Here is a 24,102-nt window from a genome sequence, read left to right as displayed (position 1 = left end):
ATGTTCCACTGTGAGAAAGCCACAGAAATAGATGGATGTTCCAGAGCAGGGAAGCAGGTTCCAGGGTGAGCATTTGGGATAGTAAATGTTTAATAAATGTTTATTGTCTGACTGATGAATTCGATTCCTTTCCATAGTTTTAAATAGTTCTCCCTTTCTTGCTCTTCTGATTTGACCCTGATGTGATCTTAAAATAGGTCATGTGTCCATTTAGCTGACTGTACATTGTGTGAGATTTAAAGGGTAGCTAGGTGGCATGGTGGATAGAAGGCCAGGCCTGGAGTTAGGAAGACTTGAGTTGAAGCATGGCCTCTGACACTGATTGGCTGTGTGACCCTGGGCAAATCACTTAACTGTATTTGCCCCGGTTTCCTCATTTGTGAAATGATCTGGAGAAGGAAATGGCGAACTACTCCAGTATCCTTGCCAGGAAAATCCCAAAAAGGATTCAAGGAGAGTCAGACCCAACTGAAAAATTACTTTGTTGTCATGTGTGCATTATTCGCAGTTTCTCTCAGACAGCTTTCTGGTTTTTCCAGCAGTTTTTATGAAGTGGGGAATCCTTAGTCCAGTAGTTGAGGTTTTAGAGTTTTAACAAACACTAGGCTCCTAAGTTCATTCTCTTCTGTATATCATGTACCTAATCTGTTCCACTGATTGACCTTTTTTATTTCTTAGCCAATACTAAATTGTTTTAAGAATTACTGCTTTTTAGTGTAATTTGAGCTATAGTATTCCTAGGTTTCCTTCCTTGCTACTTCTTTTTATTATTTCCCATGAGATTCTTGTTCTTTTATTACTACATATGAATTCTGTTATTTTGTCTACTTCTATATAGTAATCATTGGGTAATTTGGTACAACATTAAATAATCAAATTGATTTAGGTCATATTGTCATTGTTATTTATTAGCCCATTCCAATAATGAGCAATTAATATACTTCCAATTATTTAGGTCTGTCTTAATTTGTGAATCTGGTAGGTAAATTCCCAGATAGTCTGTGCTTTCTGTCGTCAATTTTGAATGCAATTTCTTTTTCAGTCTCTTCCTGCTGGGTGTTGTTGGTAACATACATAGATGCTGATTGTTTATGTAGACTTATTTTATGTGCTGCAAATTTGCTAAAGTTATTGTTTCAATTAATTTTTTATTGACTTTTTAGAAGTAGACCATGTCTGCAAAAAGTGATAGTTTTATTTCCTTGTTGCTTCTGTTTATTCTCTCAACTTCTAGCGTTTCTAGCACTATGTCAAATAATAGTGGTCATACTGGACATCCTCACTTTACTTCTGATCTTATTGAAAAAGCCTCTATTTGGTCTCCTTTACATATAATTCTGGCTTTTGGTTTTAGATAATACTCGACCATATTAAGGAAAAGTCCATTTATTATACTTTTTAGTATATTTGTATGTGTGTGTGTGTATGTGTTTTAGCAGGAAAAAAAACATATTTTGTCTAATCCAACCTCTCATTTATTTATTTATTTATTTATTTATTCATTTATTTATTTGTTTGTTTGTTTATTTTTGGGTGAACAAGTTGAGACCGAGGGATTTATTTACGAGAGGTCTTAAAATCTGTGGAATTTATGTTTTATAGACAGTTTTACCATCATATATAATCAACTAAGAGGCTATTGTGCATATTCACTTTTCTAGCCTTCCTTAAAAAATTAAGATTTTTTTATTTATAACAGCTCTTTTTGTGGTGGCAAAGAATTGGAAATTGAGGGGATGCCCATCAATTAGGGAATGGCTGAACAAGTTGTGGTATATGAATGTAATGGAATACTATTGTGCTATAAAAAATGATGAGCAGGAGGACTTCAGAAAAACCTGAAAAGACTTTTATGAACTGATGCTGAGTGAAATGAGCAGAACCAGGAGAACACAGTAACAACCACATTGTGCGATGACTGACTTTGATAGATTTAACTTTTCTCAGCAATGCAAGGACAACTCCGAAAGACTCATGATGGAAAGTGCTATCTAAAGATCCAGAGAAAGAACTCTGGAATCAGAGTGCAGATGGAAGCATGCTTTTTGCTCTTCTTTTCTTTTGTTATTTTGTTTCTTCTTCCTCATGGTTCATCACATTAGTTCTAATTCTTCTTTACATCAGGACTAACTTGAAAATATGTTTAATATGAATGCATAAGTAGAGCCTGTATCAGATTGCACACTGTCTTGGGAAAAGAATTTTAAACTCAAAATCTTATGGAAGTGAATGTTGCAAACTGAAAATAAATTAATTAATTAAAAATTAAGATTTTTAAATGTTTCCCTGAAGAATTCTGTACCTCTTCTTCAATTTACTTTTAAAAACTACATTAGAGGCCCCTATAAACTGGTCCTTGCCTATTCAAACAGTTAAACTAAAGACCTGAAGACCTTACAGCATGTTCTTTATTTGCTAGTCAGCATTGGCTTTACCTACTTTAAATCACTTCTTAATGTTTATCCTGGCTTCTCCAAGTAGGGATGCAAGGCTGTTGGATCTGCCAGTGCAGGTGATCTCTCAGGTCACCTCCATCTCTTAAATTCTGTGAGTTAAAATATTCTTATAAGTAAATATTAAGATTGGGCTGGGATTCTTATTCTACTGTCTGCCCCATACTACTTCCCTCAAAATTAGAGAACTAGTGGAATTTTGTGATCCCAGATTACTTTTGGTTATGTAAGCATTTATCATTATGACCTTTTAAAATTCACACCAGAAAGGAAATCTTAGATGCACCATCAGCCTTTCTTAACTCACAAGTACTTTCTTCCTTATTTTTTTCTAGGAACTCCAATCTATCTCTTTTTTCTTTTAGTAATTTTATTGTAAAGGGGGAAATTTTAGATGACCTGGATTCTCCTCTCTGTTGTCACTATCCTTTAGTAAAAGGATGATCTTAAGAGATTAATGTAAGTTGCTGAGGGTACCAGTGGAATATGATTCATGTTCACTTAATTAAAGCATTGAACTTGGAGTGAGGAACACCTTAGTTTGAGCCTTTCCATAGTCACATGTAGTAACTGTGACCTTGGGCAAGTCATTTAACCTCTCTCATTCTCAGTTTCCTTATCTGCAAAATGGGGGTAATAATAATACTTCAGGGCTGTTGTGTAGATTAAATGATGTACATCAAATTAAATGATATAGATCAAATATATGTACAGTGCTTTGCAAACCTTAAAGTGCTTTGTAGTTAGCTTTTATTTCTTCATCTCCCTAAAAGGGTAAAAATAGAGGGTAGAATTAAGTCTATGTAATAGTTAGTTTGCTTTGGATAATTAACATTTTATATTAAAAACAACAAAAATAAACTTAAGCATTAAACAAAAAAGATAACTTATCTTCCTATCTTTATGATTATATAAACTTACCTCTTAATTTGTGATCACTTTGTATATATTTTGAGTCTATAAGCTATTGTAGACATGAAATTCCTATACATTTTTGATATCTGTCTTTTATCTGACATTATTTTTTCCCATGTGTCTTGTTATATTTGGAAATTTGTATTTATTTCTTGAATTAGGAAATATTCCTTTTGATACTATAACTATGAAAATAGAAACTTTTACACAGTAGGGATTAATGTGCAAAGTTCTAGGCTTTTTTATGTGTAGAAACTTCTTAAATCTTTGATTTAAAAATTTTGCTGAAAAAAATTCAGTAGGTATTGATCTTCTTACTACTATGTGCAAAAGCACTATATTAATAAGCATTGAAAGAAATAAAACGTTTTGATAAGAAATAGTAACATACAAAATTGCAATGCTGTTATAGTACTCTTAAAGAAATAGTTGAATCCTGGGAAAGAATTACCAGAAAAACTGGAAAACAGTCTGAAAGAAATTAGTTTTAGACCAACAGCTTATATCAAGTTTTACAATAAATTCAAAAAAGCTAAAAATCCTGAGTATTAGAGATAATGTTACCAAAATTAGGAGTGAATCTGGTTATATACCTTTGACTATGATCAGTCGGGGGTCATAAATTCTTAAACCGTATTAAGATTTTTGGGGCATATAATGTATATAGGCAGGTCGGAGAAATATCTAAATCCATAAGCCATTCTCTAGTAGAGAAATGGTCAAAGGATATGAACAGTTTTCAAAAGAATTGTAAATAATTAACAGCCTTACAGAAGAATGCTTTAAATTACTAATTATAAGAAATGCAAATTACAACCTTGAGGTTTTGCCTTATAAGCAGCAAATTGGCAAAGCTGACAAAAACAGAAGTTGTCACTTTTAGAAGGGTTATAGAAATGAAAGGGCATGCCAATGAATGCATTATTGATGGCTTTGTGAATTGGTCCAACCATTCTGGAAAGCAATTTGAAAAGTGACTGATATGTCCATGCCCGTTGACATAAATTACCATTGCTAGGAAAGGTCCCATAATATACCCAAATATAATAGCACTCCCTGTGGTAACAAAAAACTAGAAACAATTATGCTAGTTGATTGGGGAGTATCTTAAATAAGTTGGTACATGAACATAATGTAATACCTTACTGTGCTAAAAGGAATAATAGGCATGATGAATACATATAGACAAGGAAAGACTTTCATGAACTGATGCAAATGAAACAAGCAGAACCAGAAAAAATATACAGAAACAATCACTACAGAAATGTAAGTAAAAGAACAAGAAAACAAAACTGAGTTCTTCAAAATTATAGTGATCAAGCTTGGCTTCAAAGACAGAGATGACACCTCCTTCACCTCATTATTTTTTGCAGAGGTGGGGGGACCATGAGTATGGAACACTGCATATAAGTTCAGACTTTTGATTATATTGATTAGTCTTATAGAATGTTTTCCCCTCCCTCTTCTTCTGTTTATCATGAGGGATGGTTCTCTGGGAGAGGATAAGGGAAGAAATATAAGAGGAAATGTAAGTGATACAAATAACAAAAGATCTTAGTACAGTGTATTTTTTGAAAAACATAAAATACTGTCTAACTATATTTAAAAATCGCAAAACCAAAATGTAATGTGAAAAGCAGCATAATACAGTAGAAAGAGTATTGAATTGTAGTCAGAAGGCCTTTTCCCACAATTTCCCCCCCATCTTTTAGGCCTTCTAAAAAAAGTTCTCCATTGCTCCCATCTTGACCCATCTTGACTTGGAGGTCATATCCTTTAGGGAAGGAGTGTTTTTATTTTTGTCTTTGTAATATTAAATTTCATGCAGTGCTTGGCACCGAATAGATGTTTGATAAATGTTTGTTGAATTGAATTGGATAGAGACTGTGGGAATGAAGTACTTATCAAAAATTGGAGAAATATAGCAGATGGACAATAAGCTGGGCTCAGAACTGAGTAGGAGGAAGATAATGGGCTAGACAGCATTTGGGAAATTGAACGGTACGTCCAGTAACCTCAAGCTCTTCACTAAAACAAAACCAGTCTTTTTAAAATATTAATATTTTTCAGATGGTGCCACTTGGCTAAGAATTGTAATACCAAATTCTCCAGATTCAAATTATAGGTCATGTAAAGGGTAATGGAGTGATAAGATGGATGTAAATAGGCTATGGCACATTAGCAACAATGAATTGTGCATAAAAAATGTCATAAAATATATCGCCAAAGATATTTGATTGGAAAGATAGTACTGGTCATGTAGCAAGAACAAGAAAGAGTAGTCTACCTGCTACATTGTTGCCTACATAATCTTAAGAGATTGTTGCCCTGTGGAGGATGTATGTAAGGGCATGTGCAAGAATATTGCAGGATATGGAAGTATTTAGTGGGTTTCAGAATACACTTTTAGAAGAGTTACCCATATTGAAACCATAGATCCTATGATGTGTCAACCCTTAAGAGAAAGAAATAAGAACAGAAACTTATATTAAAGTGTTTTCGTCTTTTAAAAAGAAAAGCAAAATTATTTCCCAGATGTATCCTAAAAATCAGAACATACTTAGTTTTATACTTTCTGCCACCACATCTACAGTACTACATCTTGAAGTGTTATAAGTTCCTATAATCAGTGATTTGATTTTATTTTCAATACTGTACTTTTTGAAATGCCAGCATAGTGTCTTACATATTTTGTATAACCGGTACTTAATGTTTAAATCAAAATGAATACTTTATACAAGGTTGGTTTCTTCACACCACACCCATCAATTATTTTCAACTTGGGCTGAAATCAAAAGGTTATCTCCTCCCTAATTGAACTGAAAATTCATTTAATCTAGTTTTCACTGAATATTTCCATTAATTAAGGTTTTAGATAATATTGTATTTAGTATATCATCTACTGTTTTGATTCTGTTGTCTTTAGTTTCTAAAATATAGACATCTTTTGCAAAGCACATTATATAAGTTGCAGCATCTACTAGTCTAAATAAAAAAAATTTCTATTACTTTCTAAAATAATAGATTCTGGCAAATTTATTCACCAAATATTTGAGTGTCTGCTACGTGCAGGATGCTGTCCCAAGTACACTGTACTACAACTACAAGTATATGTGTTTAGAAACATCAATCTGGCATCTTTTTAAGTGATTAAAACTATAGTTTCTAAGAAGATTATATTGATAGATTTTTGTTTTGCTTTATAAATATATGACGCGTTGGTAAATTGTAAGTTATCCTTCAAGTGCAAAATTGTGGTACTGTCTTAATTGTCAAAGTCAGAGTTGTTTTATAGTAATGTGATATCTTCACATTGACCCATCTGTATGACCCATATTCTTGTAATGATGACACATTTAGGTGAGACCTACACATCTTTTTATCTGCCTATAGCACCTAGTACAGTGCCTTGTATATAGCAGACACTCAAATATTGAATTCCCCACCATGTACAATTCCTCAAAATAGTTAAGTAAAATAGCTTGTGATTTTAAGAGATAGTCTGTGTAGTCCTGCACTGCTTTCCATTTGTTAAAATAATTGGTAGAGGTAAATGCTTTACAAGGTATTAACAATCTTATTCATTATTTTTGATTTGAGTTTTGTTGCCATTTGAAATTGTCTTCATTTTTGTGGTTGTAGATTTAGTTTTGTCTTGTTCATTATCACTTCATTTGAGTTTTCCCTAGCTTCATATTTACTATTTTTTATCATTTAATAATATTCCAACATATTCACATACTATAAGTTTTTCTGCCATTTCACAAGTTAGACATGGTTTCTTTTCTTTTTCTTTTTTTTGCTATTGTAGAGTTGTTATGAATATGTCCATGCTGTATTTTAAATCCTTTTCACAAAATTCTAAAGCCCCATACTTTTATATTCTGTAATATTTTTAAGTCCTTACAAACTAGAAGATGAATAATGACTATCAAGAGGGATTTAGCATTATTTTATTTAAAATGTTATTGTAAGTACTAGATAATTTGAAGTCACAGTTATGAATTAATTTTTATGCCTTTTTTCTGTGTAGACTAGATAACTGTATGGAGTGATTTTACCAATTAATCAGCAAGCATTTATTAAATGCTTAGAGTGCCAGACACCATGCTAAATGTTGGGGATAGATAGAAAGGGAAAAAATAGCATTTTTCTACCTTTAAGGAGCTTACTGCTAGGGGGACTGGGAAAGGCTTCTTGCAGAACTGACCTTTTGAGATAAGGCTTGATGGAAGCCAAGGTGAGGAGGGAAAACATTCTGGGAATGAGGGGTCAGCCACTGCAGAAGCACAGAGATGGGAGATGACAAGATACTGTGTCATCTGTGAGGAACAGTAAGTAAGTCAGTATAGCTGGATTGTAGTGTGTGGAGCGGGGAGTAAAATATAAGAAATTGGATACGTGGGAAGGGTCCAGGTTGTGAAGAACTTTAAATTCTGCACTAGGGACTTTGTATTTGATCCTGGAGGTAATAGAGAACCACTGGAACCTGCACTTTGGGAAAATCACTTTGGCATATGTGGAGGTAGACTGAAAAGGAAAAAGACTTGAAGTAGAGAGATTAATTAGGACACTGTTGCAGTAGTCTGCAGGAGAGGAGGGGATTGTATAAATTACAGAGAATTTATGTCTTATTCTGTAGGGAATGGTGAGGCAAAGAAGCCTCTTGATCCTTAGGGGTAATTAGGAAGCTGGTATAATAGTTCAGGTATGACTTGATGATATCTTGAACTTTAGGGGAGGTGGTCATGTAAGTGGAAGAAAAGGATGAATTATATTGGTACAATCTATCAACCTTGCCAAATAGTTATAGAGATTGAAGGTGAATGAAAAGTGGAGAATGACTTTGAGGTTATGAATCTGGATGACTGGAAGGACAGTGGCACCCTCAAAAGAAATAGATAAATTAGGAACTAGGGTAGGTTTTGGGGGAAAATAATGAATTTTAGTTTGAAATGCCTATAGGGCATTCAAATAAAGGTGTCTCATAGGTATTTGGCTTTGTGTAGGACCTTGAGTTTAGGAGACAGAATTAGATTGGATTGGTAGATCTAATAATAATTTGCATAGAGATGCTAATTGGACCCTTTGTAGCTGGTGGGATTGAAGTTGTATAGAGAGAAAAGGGAAGATTTAGGGAAGAATCTTTTGAGTTCAAATCCAGCCTCATACACTTACTAGCTGTGTGGCCCTGGGCAAGTCACTTAACCTTGTTTGCCTCGGTTTCCTCATCTATCAAATGAACTGGAGAAGAAAATGGCAAACCACCCCAGTATCTTTGCTAAGAAAACTCCAAGTCAGGTCACAAAGAGTCCTGAACTACAAGAACAAAAACAAAAGGAAGAGACTTGGGGAATATTCCTAGTTAGGTGTGGGACTTGGATCCAAGACCGGGAAAATGTGAACCAAGGAAAAAAATTATCTTGAAAATCCATGGAGGAAAGGGGTCTAGTCAACCATCCTAGGTAGAGAGATGGGAAACCTGAGTTATCTGCCAGTTAAGTGACAAAGCTTGGATTCAAAATTAGTCATAGAATTTCAGGATCTTGGCCATCTAGTACAGTCTTTTCCTGAAAAAATATCTCTGCTGTAGACAAGTGGCCAATAAGTGGTCATCCAATCTTTTCTTGAAGACTTGAAGAGAACAGGAACATGTAACTTGGTGCAGTAGAGAGAACATGAGATGGGGAGTTAGGAGCAGAGTTGAAATTGTACTTCAATGCCAGTGTAACCACAGGCAGTCATTTAATGTTTCTAAACCAGTTTCCTCATCTGTAAAATGAAGGAGTTGAATTAGATCAGGGCTCCTTAAACTTTTTCCACTCCACTTGGGTTTTGTGGCCTGAGGGCATGCACAGTGCAAAGTGAGCATGCTTTCTGTTCAGAACCAAGGCATGCAATGTAGGCAAGCCAAGTGCTGCCAGAAACACCTTCGATTCATTACCTGTGTGATTTTAAATTTTTGGTTGTTGCACTTTCAGAAAGCTTTTACTGTTGCTAAATTTTTTGCAACACCATATGGGGTTGAGACTCAAATTACTGGACTAGATGGTCTTTCTTTGGGCTTCCTTCCAGCTCCAAAATTTTGAACCTGTGACCTCCTGAAGGCCCCTTTTCCACTTTTGTTTAGCTTTGTTAGGAAGAACTAAGAGACCAGTGCTGAAATGCAAAGCCCTTTCTTTGTACCATCCTGTCACCATAGCATGATCTTTTCCATTTTGTTCCCACAGAGGTCTTGCTAGGAGACAACATGACCTTTAAAAAAAATAACAAGGTTATACAGAAACTTGTCAGCATCTTGAATTTTTTAACACAATTCATCTCTGTCTCAGTTTACATACTTTTTAAAACTAGTGATGAGAAGTAGAGCCTAGTAATATTTACTAGTTTATTTATTCTACTCTTTTTATATAGCCTCTTAAGATAATAAGGATGGTTTCTAATAGGGAGGGAGAGAATAAGCATTTATATAGCATTGACTGTTCCAGATATTATATTAAGCACTTTTTTTTACAAATATCTCATTTGATCCTCACAAAAACCCTATAAAATGCTATAATTATCCCCATTTTACATTTGAGGAAACTGAGGCAAATAGAATGTAAAGTAACTTGCCCAGAGTCATGCCACTGCTAAGTATCTGAGTCTGGAATTGAGCTTAGGTCTTCCTGACTCCAGGCTAATAGCTATATTTACTATGTGACCAGCTGCCTCTGTTACTGTTCTCTAATACTGTTACAGGATTTATGGCTTTTTTGAGTCAGTGTCATTTATGCAGAATTCCTTAAGGAAAATGACTCATGAATTGACATGGCCTAAAAGTAGATATTTAACACATTTGTGGATATCTTAGTGATACTTAAAAATCTGGAACAATAAGGGCTATATACAGTAGAAAAGCCATATACATATATATGTAGTGAAGTATCTTGAGTAATAGTGCTGCATTGAAAATAATGAAATTCTGCTTCATTGGCAGCAATTGCACCAAAGCCATTGTTCTATTAAGTGTGCATGGAGACTAACTTTTTTACATCCAGTCTTAAATCAAACTGAAAGATTGCAGCAAAACTATCCAGCTTACTGTGGGAGTGACTTTAGTTTCGCAATATTATCTCCTCTTCAAAGGTCAAGCCAAAAGAACACAAGTGCTAGCAGGTCTTGCCAGGCTAGCTAGACAGGCTTAGAGTACAAACCTGATGAGAAGCTGCTTGGGTTAGGAGAAAGTATACCAGATTTGGACCCAGGAGGCTCAAGTTTGAATCCTTCTGATAGCTATGTAATGCTCCCTCTCTACCCTCCCAGGCTAGTCACTAATTTCTCTGGGCCTCTGTTTCCTCATCTATAAACTCTGCTATTTACCTCATGGAGTTGTTATAAGGAGAGTATTTTGTTTTTTGTAGGACATGTTACAATTTACAACTTTTTCATCTCCAACGCTATTATTGTTCAAAACAAATGACCTAAGTTTCTTATTGTTGTGTGCCAAGTTGATGGCAAACCAGTATTAGATACAGTACTCGAATAATAACAAATTGACATAACATTTTAGGTTTATAAAGTGCTTTCCTCATAAAAGGAGGTATAGTGATATGTGGGTTATAAGTATGATTATGCCCACTTTTTAGATGAGGAAGTAAAGATTGCGACTTACCAAGAGTCACAAAGCCAGTTTGAAGAACTGTGACTGAAAGTCAGGTTTTCTGACTTCAGATACATTGGTTTTGCTTCAGAGTGTTTTGAGTATAAAGGAAAAGCTGAAATAAGATGATTTAGTTACCTTGGGAAATTGACCAGATATGCTTAGTTTCTGCCAAAGCTCTTGTCTAATGATTGGTGGCCATAGCTTGTTTGGTCATTGAATGTGGTATCTAAGTCTTATTTTATTCCTTTATTTGTCTGAATTGACTAAACAGTAAAGATTTTGTTTGAAAGACATGTTGTATCTGAAAACTGCTTTGTCATCTTAATAGTATACAATTGATGATATGCATTAGCCATTTCTGCACCAGCAGCATTTTTCCAGCATTAAAAATGAAATGTTATGTAGTAGTTGCCAAAAACAGTTTTCTTTGCACTTTATTTTTGGGGGGGGGGTATGAGTAACTAGATCTTTGACATTTTAAGACATCATTGGTACTGCATGTGTTTTGGAAAACTTTGTGTAAATGTAAATCCTGTCAGGGAAACCACTGTAAACAGGTTTGTATAGTATGGACTACATCACTATAAGTTGACTAAAAAAGAGCTGTGTGTTATAATACTTTCAGACTTATTAATAGATAAAGAAAGCCTACTTTGTAAGCATCTTTCTTCAAATGTTGAGTCTTTTCAGTTTAAAATTGCTGAAAGCAATTTTAAACTTTAAGGAGATTGATGTGATCTTTTGGGGAGGGTTGAAGTGGGACAGGGTCTGCATCTTTGATTTTATTGGTATAGGATCATCTTCTCTACAAATTATTTAAGTATTACATATCTTATATGTCTCAGTGGCCCAGGCACTGAGAGGCTAATGACTTGACATGTGTCTATGTCAGAGGTAGGACTCAAATCCACATCTTTCTGACGTTGAGGCCAGCTCCATATCCACTATGCCGTGCCGACTCTAATTCAAGACAAATTCTTTTTATTAATTTTTAAAATCAGAAACTTAACATTGAGCATCACTATAATCAACTAAACTTGCTTAGCAACTTAACCACCTTAATTTTGTTATATTCCATTCTATTAATTCTTTTTGGTCAGGATATATGACTTCTTTGGTGTGGGGAGATTTCCATTGAGGAGGAAGTTCCCTCTACCAATCTGGACAGTCAGTTGTTTTTCAATTTATAGTCATAGGCCTTCCTGCTCCTGGTTCTGCTTTTTATTTACCCCACTACTTTGCATTTCTCATTAATGTGCCACAATTTAACCTCTTCCTTATTGTTAAACATTTGGATTTATTTTCAATTACATGTAACATTTATATGAAAATCTTTGTCTTTTTTTTTTTAAGTGTTGACTTTAAAGTCAGGAATACCCTATTGCCTTTCCTGCCTCAGGCAACTACTGGCAGTGTATTTGTGGGCAAGCCACTTAACCTCTTACCCTTTGTTGCTTTATTGGTGATGGGAGGGTAATAATTGCATCTACCTTACAGGATTGTTGTGAAGATATAATAATGATGATAGTTAAATTTATATAGTACTATGTGCCAGGCATAGTGCTAAATGCTTTACAATTATTATTTCATTTGATGCTCACAACAACCCTGAGGGGTAGGTGCTATTATTACTCCCATTTTATAATGAGGAAACCGAAGCAAACGGATTAAATGACTTTCCCAGGGTTACATAGATACCAAGTATCTGAGGCTGGATTTGAACTGTGATCTTAACTCTAGGCCCTGTGCTCTATTTATTTTATGAAGTGTTTTGCAAACCTTAAAGCTCTATATAAATACTAGTTATTTTAAAGTAACATTTGCTGGGTATATTCCTAATGAGGTAATTATTGGGTCAAAAGATATGATTTTTGTTACTTTTACTTTTGTATTGCCATAATTTGAGACTTTAAGAAAGTTTTTATGTGTAGGCTTTAATAATAATAATAATAATAATCTTTAATAATCTTCTACTCCTTAATATTATTCTCATTCATAATTTTATTTAGCATTTAAATAACTTCTAATCAAATGCTTTTGATACCTTTCCCTTCTCCCATAGGATTTGGTGCAGTGGAAAAATTTTTAGTGGAATACAAGAGTGCTATGGAAAAGAAGCTGGCGGAGTACAAGTGTAACACCAATGAAGCAATTCAACTTAAATTAGGTATGCTACATATTAGGTGTTTTAAATTCTGTGCTCTTGGAATATGTACACTTCTTAAAAGTTGTTTGTTTCATGTTGAAGTAGGATTCATTTGTGGAAGAGCTTTTTAACTTTTATATGTATAACTTTCTATATACATGGTTCAAAGCTTTCTATTTTGATATGAGTGAATCTCAGCTGTAGTCCCTAATTCTGTTAATATAGAAACAAAGTAGATATAGAATATACAAGAAAGAAATAATAGGGATTTTTAATATTGCTTTAGTCAGGTCAATAGCCTTGGTTATGGCTGGAGGAGTGGAATGGATACCTCTATGTCAACTCACTCAGTAAGAAGTCAGAATGGAGTTTCTTTTTTTTTTTTTGGTGAGGCAGTTGGGGTTAAGCGAGTCACACACCTAGTGTCTGAGGCCAGATTTGAACTCAGATCTTCCTGACTCTAGGGCCAGTGCTCTATCCTGCCACCTAGCTGCCCCTGAGATTCTTTATTATTCAAGTATTCTATGTCAATAACATTCTCTTAAGCTAACTTTCTAGTAACCCTGTCAAAAAACCAAGTGAGATTTGTCTTGTACAACTTGTTCCTTATGTGCCCCTGATCAAGGAGCTTACAATATACCAGAAGGATAAAGCGTATATATAGGTAAGTAAATAAAATGTAATTAGAGGGAAAGAGTACTAACAACTGTATTAGATAGAATTGAATTAGGAGAATCAGGAGTTGTTGTAGAAAGTGACACCTGAACCTTGAAGAATTTTAAGAAATGGTTGTGAGGAGGTAATAATACATTTTAGGGATGGTGAATAGCCTGTATGAAGGCATGTACAGAGGAGTGTAAAGTTCAGAGAATAATAGGCCTAGTAGGCCAGTTTGCTTTAACATAGAGTAGAAAAAGGGTAGTGATAAATGAAATAAGTCTGGAAAAGTAGAGTGGAGCCAGATTGTGGAGGACTTTAAATGCCAAACTGAAGAGTTTATCAATCCAGAAACAATAGGGATCCATTGAAGATTTTTGAGTTGAAGGTTGATATGGTTAGACTTATGCCCAAGGAAAATTTATTTTAGCAGTTCAGTGGAATATGAATCAGGGAAAAGAGCTAGGAAGCTTGGAGAACAATTAAGGAGCTATTATAGTTGTCTAGGGGAGAAATGATTAAGGCATTGTAAATGGAGGAGAAAAGGGGGATAGGTAGGATTTAATCAGTTGGCAACTGATTAGTTTTGTAACCACAGAGTAATTTCTTTCATCTTTCCTCTTCTTCTTCAGTTCTTAAAATTCCAGAGTGATGATTAGGATGTTGATGATCCCATATAAGAAAAGGGGAGTTTCTTCCTTGGTTCTTCTAGCTGTCTGATTTCTCTTTTGCTGAATCTTCATCCACCTCATGCCTGCCAAGTGTGGATTAAGTAAGGCTTTGTCCAGAGCTCTTTTCTCTTCTGCCACTGTACTGTTCTATACTTTCTCAAACCTACTTATCTAGTCCTGACCTCTCTCCTGACCTCCAGTATTACGTCTCCAACTGTAGACATTTTAAACTTAACATATTCAAAATAGAACTTCTTATCTTTTCTCCTAAACCCTGTCCTCTCTGATTTTCCTGTTACTCTTGAGGTTACTATTATCTTTCCGGTCACCTAGGCTCACAACCTTGGTGTCATCTTCTACTCCTCATTCTCACCCCTAAATCCAATCTGTTGCCAAGTCCTCTTAATATCTCATATCCACCACTCTCTCTCCTGAGCCTGCTGCCATCCTGGTTCAGGCCCTCATCATCCCATGCCTAGACTATTGCAATGGCCTGCTTGTTTTTCTGTTTATTTTCCACTCAGCTCTCAAATTGATCTTCTTAAAATGCAAGACTGACCATGTCACACCTTCTATTCATAAACTTAGTTGGCTCCCTATCACCTTCAGAATCAAATAGAAAATCTTCTGTTTGGCATTAAAAGCCCTTAATAACCTGGTTCCTTCCTGCCTTTCCAGTCTTCTTATACCTTACTCCCTTCCACATACTCTATGATCTGGTGATAGTGGCCTCCTTTGCTCTTCTTCGAACACAAGACACTCCTCCCAACTTTGGGCTTTTTCGCTGATTGTCCTCCATGCCTGGAATGCCCAATCACTTCATCTCTGCCTCTTGGCTTCCCTGGCTTTCTCTAAGGCTCAGATAAAATCTCACCTTCTGCAAGAAGCTTTTTCTGAATCCCTTTTATGCTAGTACCTTCCCTGTGAGTTTATCTTTAATTTATCTTTATCTTATATGCATTTTGTTTGTATATGGTTGTTGGCATGTTGTCTCTTCCATTAGACTGTGAGCTCCTTGAAAGTAGGGACTCTTTTTGCCTTTCTTTGTATCCCCAGAGCTTAGCAAATACCTGATATAGAGTAGGCTCTACAGACTTGTTGTCTTGACTATAAAATCCCATCCAGCTCTAAATTTATGATTTTGTGAACCTTAAGAACATGTAATTTCCTTGAGTATACTTGGGCCTGGGAGCTTAGCTCTTATCAACAACAGATCAGATCACTTCTGTAGCTTGGACTTAAAAAAACTTGCTTGAGGCTCTGAAAGGTTAAATGATGTCTCCATCTTAACAGAGCTAGTTAAGTCTTTGATTTGAATTCAGTTCTTCATGACTCCAGTAGTTTATCCATGCTGTTATTCATAGCTCTTTGTTAAAGCAGACCTTGGGTTTCTCTAGTTTTTGGTTCTGTGATTTTGAAAGTATATTGCATTTCTTTTAAAGTAATTTTATTAAGATTTTGTCACTAATTTTGACTAGTGGTAAGTAAATAATGAAGACTACTACTTGTTTGCATTTTAAGGCAGTTTTAAAAGTTTTCTCTAGAGATAAACACCTTGAAGAGTAAGTGCTTCTATATATGTTAAATTTGGTAGTGTTCAGGTTTGTGTGAATTGAGGGGTTTTTTTTTTTGGTGTTGATGAGGGGACCATATGTAAAGTGTGTATGTGTGTGTGTTTAACATATACCAACATATGTTGCATGTGTACCTCATTTATGTACTTGATTTAACTTGTAAGTACTTTACTTTGGGAACTAAGAATTTATCAACAAAGCTTCTGAACAGCCAAAACATTTATTGCACAGTCTGTGCACTAAAGCTTTAGGGAACCCAACCTTTTTACTTAATTAAACAAAATTGCTTTTCTTACTTTCTGTGTAGAACCAGATGTGGAAGGGGAATCTCTGGATAGAGTTCCCTGGAGATAGGCATGGAGAAGTGACAAGTTACTTAAGTTAGTGATTAACCTGAGGCTAATTGACTGTCAAGGCAAATACACCTGTAAGACTCTCAGTGACATATAGCATATGATATGTAAAGTAGATGGGATATGATTTAAGAAAAAATTGAAATGTTTAATCAATTTGATATTTCCTTTTAAAAAATTTTGGCTTTTATGAAGGGTAATCCCCCAGTTATCTGGAAAATTCATATGTGTGGAATAATCCATTCTCTCATGATACTGAGACTGTATGTATAGTCATACATATATATTAACATTTTGTACATACATATAGGAAAATTTTGACTAACATCTGCTTGGTGAATGAGGTGTTCTATTTAACTGAGGGTTAATCAGAAATATCTTCTTTGTTTCAGAATGATTATGTAAATTAGTTAATTGCAGCATAATGATCTGTGATTTAATTGATGTGGATACTCTCTACTCTGATTCAGATTGAAGTATCATATGCCTCAGTTAGATGGTCTTCATGAGATGCTCTATTCAAAGACACAGTACCTACTGGACGACATATTGGTGATGAGCTTTTCTCTTGTCTGCAGATAATAGATAACTCAGCAGTGAGCCTGTATCAGCCTTTTTGGCTTATGTCATGCTAGAGCTTATATTCTGATACAGCTTTTAAGAGTGCCACGTCACTTACAAACATCGGTAGGAGGCTGACTTTAGTGGAAGTTTGGGGTCAGTCTTTTTGGTTAATATTTCTAAGTTTTGTTCATTTAACAAATGGGTTTTCCTAGGCAAATAACTCTAACCAAACCTGTTAAAACAACATCTTTATTTTAGAAGTATAACTAATGCAATGCAGTTGGAACAATGAGGAGGCCAAAAGAGCCTGAAAAGTAAGCAAACACTTGTTCTCCTTGCCTGCAGAGACATGGAAGCCAAAGGCAATTCTGGTTTAGAGCACAAGCCAATTTGTGAAATACTACAGGGGATGATGGAAAACTATGAGCAGTGTTACCTCAAAGAAGAACCTGCAGAGAGAAATTGGCATGATATCCCTAAATACTTTTTGAAGAAATGACAATGACATTTAAGAAGATGGAGTTGGAAAGAATGTCTGAACTTGAACAAACATATAGATAAGAACTCAGTGCCAGAGGTATTATAATTTTGAAGATATTCTGGGATTGACCTTTCAGGATATCTCAAAGAGTATAAGATTTCCAAAGAGATAGAAGGGATCATGGAGAGTTTTTATGGAAAAGATAATCAGGAAGACATATGCAGTTACTTACATATATTCCTGTTTTATCTCTAAAATTTTTCTGGGAGTGTTCTCTGCATTGATTGAGAGTATCTTAGATGAATGTAGAAGGACATAGACAGGCTACTCTTACTGGAGAGGTCATGGATCCATTGAAGGTATATGACCAGAAAGGAGTTTTACTGGCACTAAAGTAGGACTGAGATATACCACATGGATAATCTGATTGGTATGTTGGTACTTCTAAGACAAGAAGATAACTTTTAGTACATAGTTAGCACCATATCCTCTATGAGGGAATTTTGGAGAAAATATGGATAAAAATTATATAAGATAAAAAGGCATAGAAGGAATGTCCCTACTTAGGAAATTACTGATACATCAAAGTAACATTCAAGAAATATCTGAGTCCTTGTGGGTAAAGACATTGTAGGATGTATGCTGCTTGAGAGCCAGGACTGGTTTATTTATTAATTTTGTATCCTCAGGGTCTAGCAAAGTGCTGGGGACATAGTAGGCATTTAAACAAACATTTATCATTGACAAATTAAGTAAAGTTTAATTAAGTGTGGTTTCAGCCTTTAGATACCCTTTGTAGATTTATACAGAAGAAGATATGTAAATATCAAATTAGTAAGGACTGTATAGTGAGCATAATGAAATCCTTATATATAATTTCTCTTTAGTATTCTCTGAATAATATAATCATGATTATGGTATAGACACTTGTGCTAAATATATGCCAACCTTGAGACATATCCTTGTGTTTCCTTTCAGTTAGATTGAGAGGGAGAGGCAGGAATAATGAAGAAGTGAGGGTATATTCTGAGCAATTTAGGATTCTTGTTAATCAAAGTTTTCTTGTCTATGGATTTTGACTTCCAGTTTAAATATGATAAATGAATACATAGATAAATGAATTAGATGTATTATTTAAGATTATCTATGTTATTTCTGTATTTATAGGATCATAGATCTAGTGCTCGAAGGCTGTTCAAAGGCTGTTGAATTCAAACCCCTAATTTTATATCATTTAAAGAAACTGAGACACACAAGGTCACATAGATAGCAAATATCATGTGGGCTTTGAATATAGTTCCTCTGATTCCAGAGCCAGTGATCGCTCTCTGTACACTTAGATTGGTTGAATCCAGTGTTCATAATTATAGGGTTATAATTTTAGAATTAGAATTTTAACCTAGAAAGAACTCTATAGACCATTTAGTGAAACTCCCTTTATTTTATAGATAAAGAAATGAAACTCAGGAGACTTAAGGAAATTGCCCACTAATAACAGTATCTATTATAGGGCTCTAAAGTTAAGAATGCATCTTCCTTGTAACAACCCTGTGAGGTAAGTAATTAAAATATTATTCTTATATCACAAATGAGGAAGGAATTGAGGCTGGGAGGTTTGATTTGCTAATGGTCATTTAGCTAGTAAGTATTGGACCCAGGATTTGAACCCACATCTCCCAAGTCTTAGCTCAGAGATCTTTCCATTATGCCATTCTCTCAGCACTCAAAGTCATAGAGCTGAAGCCAGGATATAAAGCTAGAGTACAGGTGTCTTGTTATAGCAGTGCATATTCAACAGATAAGATTTCACATTCTTATTTACATAAATGATATAAATGCATTTAACTGGATCTTTAGCTGTACTACTCTTTTTTTCTTTGTTCCTTTCTTGTGAGGAATGGAAATGTGGTTAGGTCTTTAAGAAAGCAGCATTGAAAAATTGTAGTTCTGACCAGAAATGAATAACGTTGTTTATGGTATATTAGCGAATTTAGAATGACCATGGGAAATATTTTTTGGAATGTTCTGTTAAAGTATGATGTAAAGTATTGATTGGTTGGATATTGAAATTTATGATTTTTTAATAAGCAAGTAATTTGACTTGGGAAGCCATGAACAGATAATCTTAATCAGATTACCTGAAAATCATGACCAAAAAAAGCTTAAATACTATATTTCAAGAAATCATAAGTGAAAATTGCTCAGATCGCTTAGAACCAAACCATAGCCTAAAGTAAAAATAGAAAGAATCTATCACTTACCTCCTGAAAAAAAACCCACAATCAAAACTCTCAGGAACATCATCAAATCCAAAGCTTCCAGGTGAAAGAAAAAAATACTGCAAGCAACCAAAAACAAGAATTCAGGTACTTGGGAGCCGCGGTCAGGATAACACACGTTTTAGCAGCTCCTATGAAAGAGTGGAGAGCTTGGAAAATGATATTCCAAAAGGTAAAAGATAGGCTTACTACTAGAAGTAACTTACCCAGCAAAATGGAGTATAATCCTACATGGAAAAAAAAATAGACCTTTAATAAAATGAAGAACTTGTAAATATTCCTGATGAAAAGATCAGAACTGAGTAGACACATTGAAATGGAAACTCAGGAGTAAAGAGAAAAGCAGAAAGGTACACACTTGTGATAAATGGTTAATATGTCAATAGGGGGACAAGAAACAAAGTCTTCTCAGAACCCAGGGGCCATAGAGGAAGATAAATAAGACGGACAGAAGACCTGGGTGTGATTTTGCTATGCATGGTAATCTTAAGAGAAGATATAAATGGGAAGGATAGAGGACTGTATTGAGGATAAAAGGAGGAGGAAGAAGAGGGAAATCACTGTAGTTGTATTAGATGAAAAGTATTCAAACATGGAGAAAGGAATGGAAAGAATGGTGTCCCACAAATCTCACTTTTCGTCTGAACAAAGAAAGAAAGATTGAACACAATCACCCATATGCACAAAGATTATGAAATAGAAATATGTTAAATTCAACTGGGAAATAGGAAGGAAGGGAAGAAGGAGGGATTTACAAGGGAGGGCAGGATAAGCAAAGGGTTAGTCTTAAGCAAAATAAATCCCAAAGTTGGAGAGGGTGTGATGAGGCAAGTATTCTTAAGAAAGGAAGAGCAAAACCTGTCATTGGGGGTAGGGTGAAGGCAACAAAGTAGAAATATACTGCTTCATTTATAGATTATGAGTATTAGGTAAATTCCTGTTCTTTTACTACCACCCTTTATTTCTAAAGTGAGTGTTGGGAACAAAGAGAAGAAAAGGTACAAGATGACAGAAGCAAGGGAAATATAAACCAGTCATAACGGTGAATAGGAGGAATTACCCATGAAGTAGAAAGGTATAGCAGAATGGATTAGAAAGCAGAATCCCACAATATTTTTGTTTTCGTGTTTTTCAAGAAACTTACTTGAAATATAATTCATATATGGTTAAGCTTAGGAGCTGGAGTAGAATTGATTATGCTTCAGATGAACTAGAAAAGGCAGGGGTAGCAATAATTTCAGATAAGACTAATACATGTAGGCATGATAAAGAGGGGAATTGCATTCTTTTTAAAGCATCAATGCTTCATATAAGTGGATAACAAATACTTAAAGGAAAAATTAAGTGGATTTCAGGGAGAAATAGGCAATAAAAGTATAATAGTGGGGACCTCAATGTACTTCAGAACTAGACACAAATATAACAAAAAGATAAGTAAGAAAAAAGATAAGGACTTGAGTAGAACTTTTGATAAATCAGAGACGATAGATCATTCCTGTTACTGAATAGTTTGAAACAGATGGAAACAGCCTTGACTGTAGTTTGCTGACCCCTGCTCTATACTATCTCACGTGGTGACCTCTTCAATTCCCATGAATTCAATTATTATCTCTATGCCAGTGATTCCCAAATCTATCTCTCCAGCTCAAGTCTTTCTGCTTAGCTACATTCACACTTAACTGAATGTTTCTTGGACATCTCAAACTAGAAGCATCTTAAACTCTTAATTTATTCTTTCCTTCTAAATCTCACTTTGCTTGAATTTTCCTTTTAACTGTCAAGAATATCACTATTCTCCTAGTAATCCTGCAATCTTGGTGTCATTTTTGATCCCTTACTCTCATATATACCAATCCATTGCCAAATTGTATTGTTGCTACCTTTACAACATCACTTGTATGTGTCCTTTTCTTCATTTGTGCAGCTGCAACCCTAGATTAGACTGTTTATCACCTCTTTCCTGATCTACTGCAATGGCCTTCTAATTAGTCTCCCTGACTTAAGTCTCTCCAGTCTATCTTCCACACATTTGCCAAAATGATTTTGCTAAGGCATGAGTGTGACCATGTCTTTTACACCTTGATAATGAACTTTGGAGTTCTTTGTTATATACAACATCAAATATACAGCTCCCTGTTAGGCATTTAAAATTCTTTATAACCTGGTAGCCTCCTACCCTTCCAGCCTTCTTGCAACTTACCTGCTTACTCTTTTAGCTTTACATCCTACTTGCAGTTCCTTGAACACACCATTTCCTATCTCTATGCCTTTGCACTGATTTTCTGCCATGCCTAGAATATTATGCTCCTTTACTTAGTTTCCATGACTTCCACCAAGGCTAGACTGGCTTAAAGTTCACCTTTTGCAGGCATTTCCCCTTCTCTCTCATTCATTCATTCCTTCCCTTTTCATATTACCTTCCATCTACTTGTTATTTATCTTATATGTACCTAGTTTTTTGCATGTTGTCTCCTCCATTAGAATATATGCTTCTTAAATTAAAGCTATCTATAATCATGAAAAGATTAGAGCAGGGATAGGGAACCTGCGGCCTCTAGGCCACATGTGGCCTTCTAGGTCCTCAGCCTTTTGACTGAGTCCCAAGGGGATTTGTTCTGTGAAGTTTGGATTCAGTCAAAGGGCCACACTTGAGAACCTAGAGGGCCACATGTGGCCTGAGGCTGTAGGTTCCCCACCCCTGGATTAGAGAAATGCAAATTAAAACAACTCTGACATACCACCTCACACCTATCAGATTGGCTAATATGACAGAAAAGGAAAATGATAAATGTTGGAGAAGATGCAGGAAAATTGGAACACTAGTACATTGTTGGTGGAGTTGTGAACTGATCCAACCATTTGAGAGAGAGAGAGCAATTTGGAGCTGTGCCCAAAGGGCTATAAAACTGTGCATATCCTTTGATCCAGCAATACCACTTCTAGGTCTGTATCCCAAAGAGATCATAAAAAAAAAGGAGAAGGATCCACATGTACAAAAATATTTATAGCAGCTCTATTTTTGGTGGCAAAAAATTGGAAATTGAGGGGATACCCTTCAACTAGGGAATGGTTGAACAAGTTGTGGTATATGAATGTAATGAAATACTATTGTACTATAAGAAATGATGAACAGGCAGATTTCAGAAAGACCTGGAAAAGGCCTACGTGAACTGATACTGAGTAAAGTGAGCAGAACTAGGAGAACATTGTACACAATAATAGCAACATTGTGCTATGATCAACTTTGATAGACTTAGCTCTTCTCAGCAATACAAGGATATAAGACAATTCCAAGACTCATGATGGAAAATGCTGTCAACATCCAGAGAAAGAACTATGGAGTCTAAATGCAGATTGAAGTGTACTGTTTTCACTTTTTTGTTCTTTCTTTCTCCTGGTTTTTCCCTTTGGTTCTGATTCTTCTTTCACAACATGACTAATGTGGAAATATGTTTAATGTGATTGTACATGTATAATTTATATCAGATTGCTTGCTGTTTTGGGGAGGGAAGGGAAGGAGAGAAAAAAATTTGGAACTCAAAATCTTACAAAAGTGAATGCTGAAAACTATCTTTGTAATTGGAAAAAATAAAATATTAAGCGGGGAAAAAAAAGAATATATGCTTCTTGAGGGCAGGGACTATTTCTTGTTTTTATTTGTTTTCCCAGGATTTGGCACAATGCCTGAACCATAGTAAGTGCATATAAGTGATAAATTCTTCTTGACTGACTGACTTTAGTTTGCTGTTCAAGTAACAGTATCTTGACTAGGAAGTCCAGATTCTCAAAACATTGAAAAAACTGAGAATTCACAACTCCATTCATTATTCATGTGTCTTGATTAGTTTTCTACTATCCTTTCAACCTCTTATAATGGTTGGAAAGGTGCTCTGAGGTTTCCCCTTCTAACACTTGTCCCTATTATTTTGCAGATGATAAAACTAACATGGATGAATTTCCCATGGTCACATTGTAAGTCAGAAAACATAGGATCATAGTTTCAGAGCTGGAAGGGGCCATAGATGTCATTTCGTTCAGCCCTCTCATTTTATAGATAACTGAGGACCAAAGCGGTTAAATGACTAGTGCAAGGTTAAATGTGGTAAATGGCACAGACAGGAGTCATATCCAGGTATTTATGCTTCCAAATATAGCATTCTACTGCTTCAATCTTGAATAATCTTGTTCATTTTTTAAAAATTAAAAGTTAATCTCTTTATTGCTTAATCAAGTATTCGGAAATAATTTTAGACATAATTAGAGAAGGTATACTTAGAAATGTTAAACGGTTAGTAGTGTTGACTAATCATGTAGGGTACCTACTTTTATTATACAGCAAAAAAAAAGATTTGTAAATAGTATAG

At 35.0% G+C, this 24,102-nt stretch overlaps 1 protein-coding gene and 1 long non-coding RNA gene across 2 annotated transcripts in view; both read left to right on the top strand.

The window, feature by feature from the left end:
• HAT1 (histone acetyltransferase 1) overlaps positions 1-24,102 on the top strand; it is a 78,631-nt gene that overhangs the window by 4,650 nt on the left and 49,879 nt on the right. The window contains exon 2 of the mRNA XM_027866212.1: positions 13,076-13,180. Coding sequence (XP_027722013.1) covers positions 13,076-13,180 — 105 coding nt within the window. The remainder of the gene's footprint in view (positions 1-13,075; positions 13,181-24,102) is intronic.
• Positions 17,468-23,860, top strand: LOC114045978. The gene is made up of 3 exons (XR_003569445.1): positions 17,468-17,555; positions 18,970-19,014; positions 23,671-23,860. It is a non-coding gene; the product is annotated as an uncharacterized LOC114045978 (long non-coding RNA).

The sequence above is a fragment of the Vombatus ursinus genome, unplaced genomic scaffold (assembly GCF_900497805.2).
Source record: "Vombatus ursinus unplaced genomic scaffold, bare-nosed wombat genome assembly UNPS02014779.1, whole genome shotgun sequence".
Classification (NCBI taxonomy): domain Eukaryota; kingdom Metazoa; phylum Chordata; class Mammalia; order Diprotodontia; family Vombatidae; genus Vombatus; species Vombatus ursinus.
Note: the sequence above shows the minus strand (reverse complement) of the source record. Positions and strands in the feature narration are given on the sequence as shown.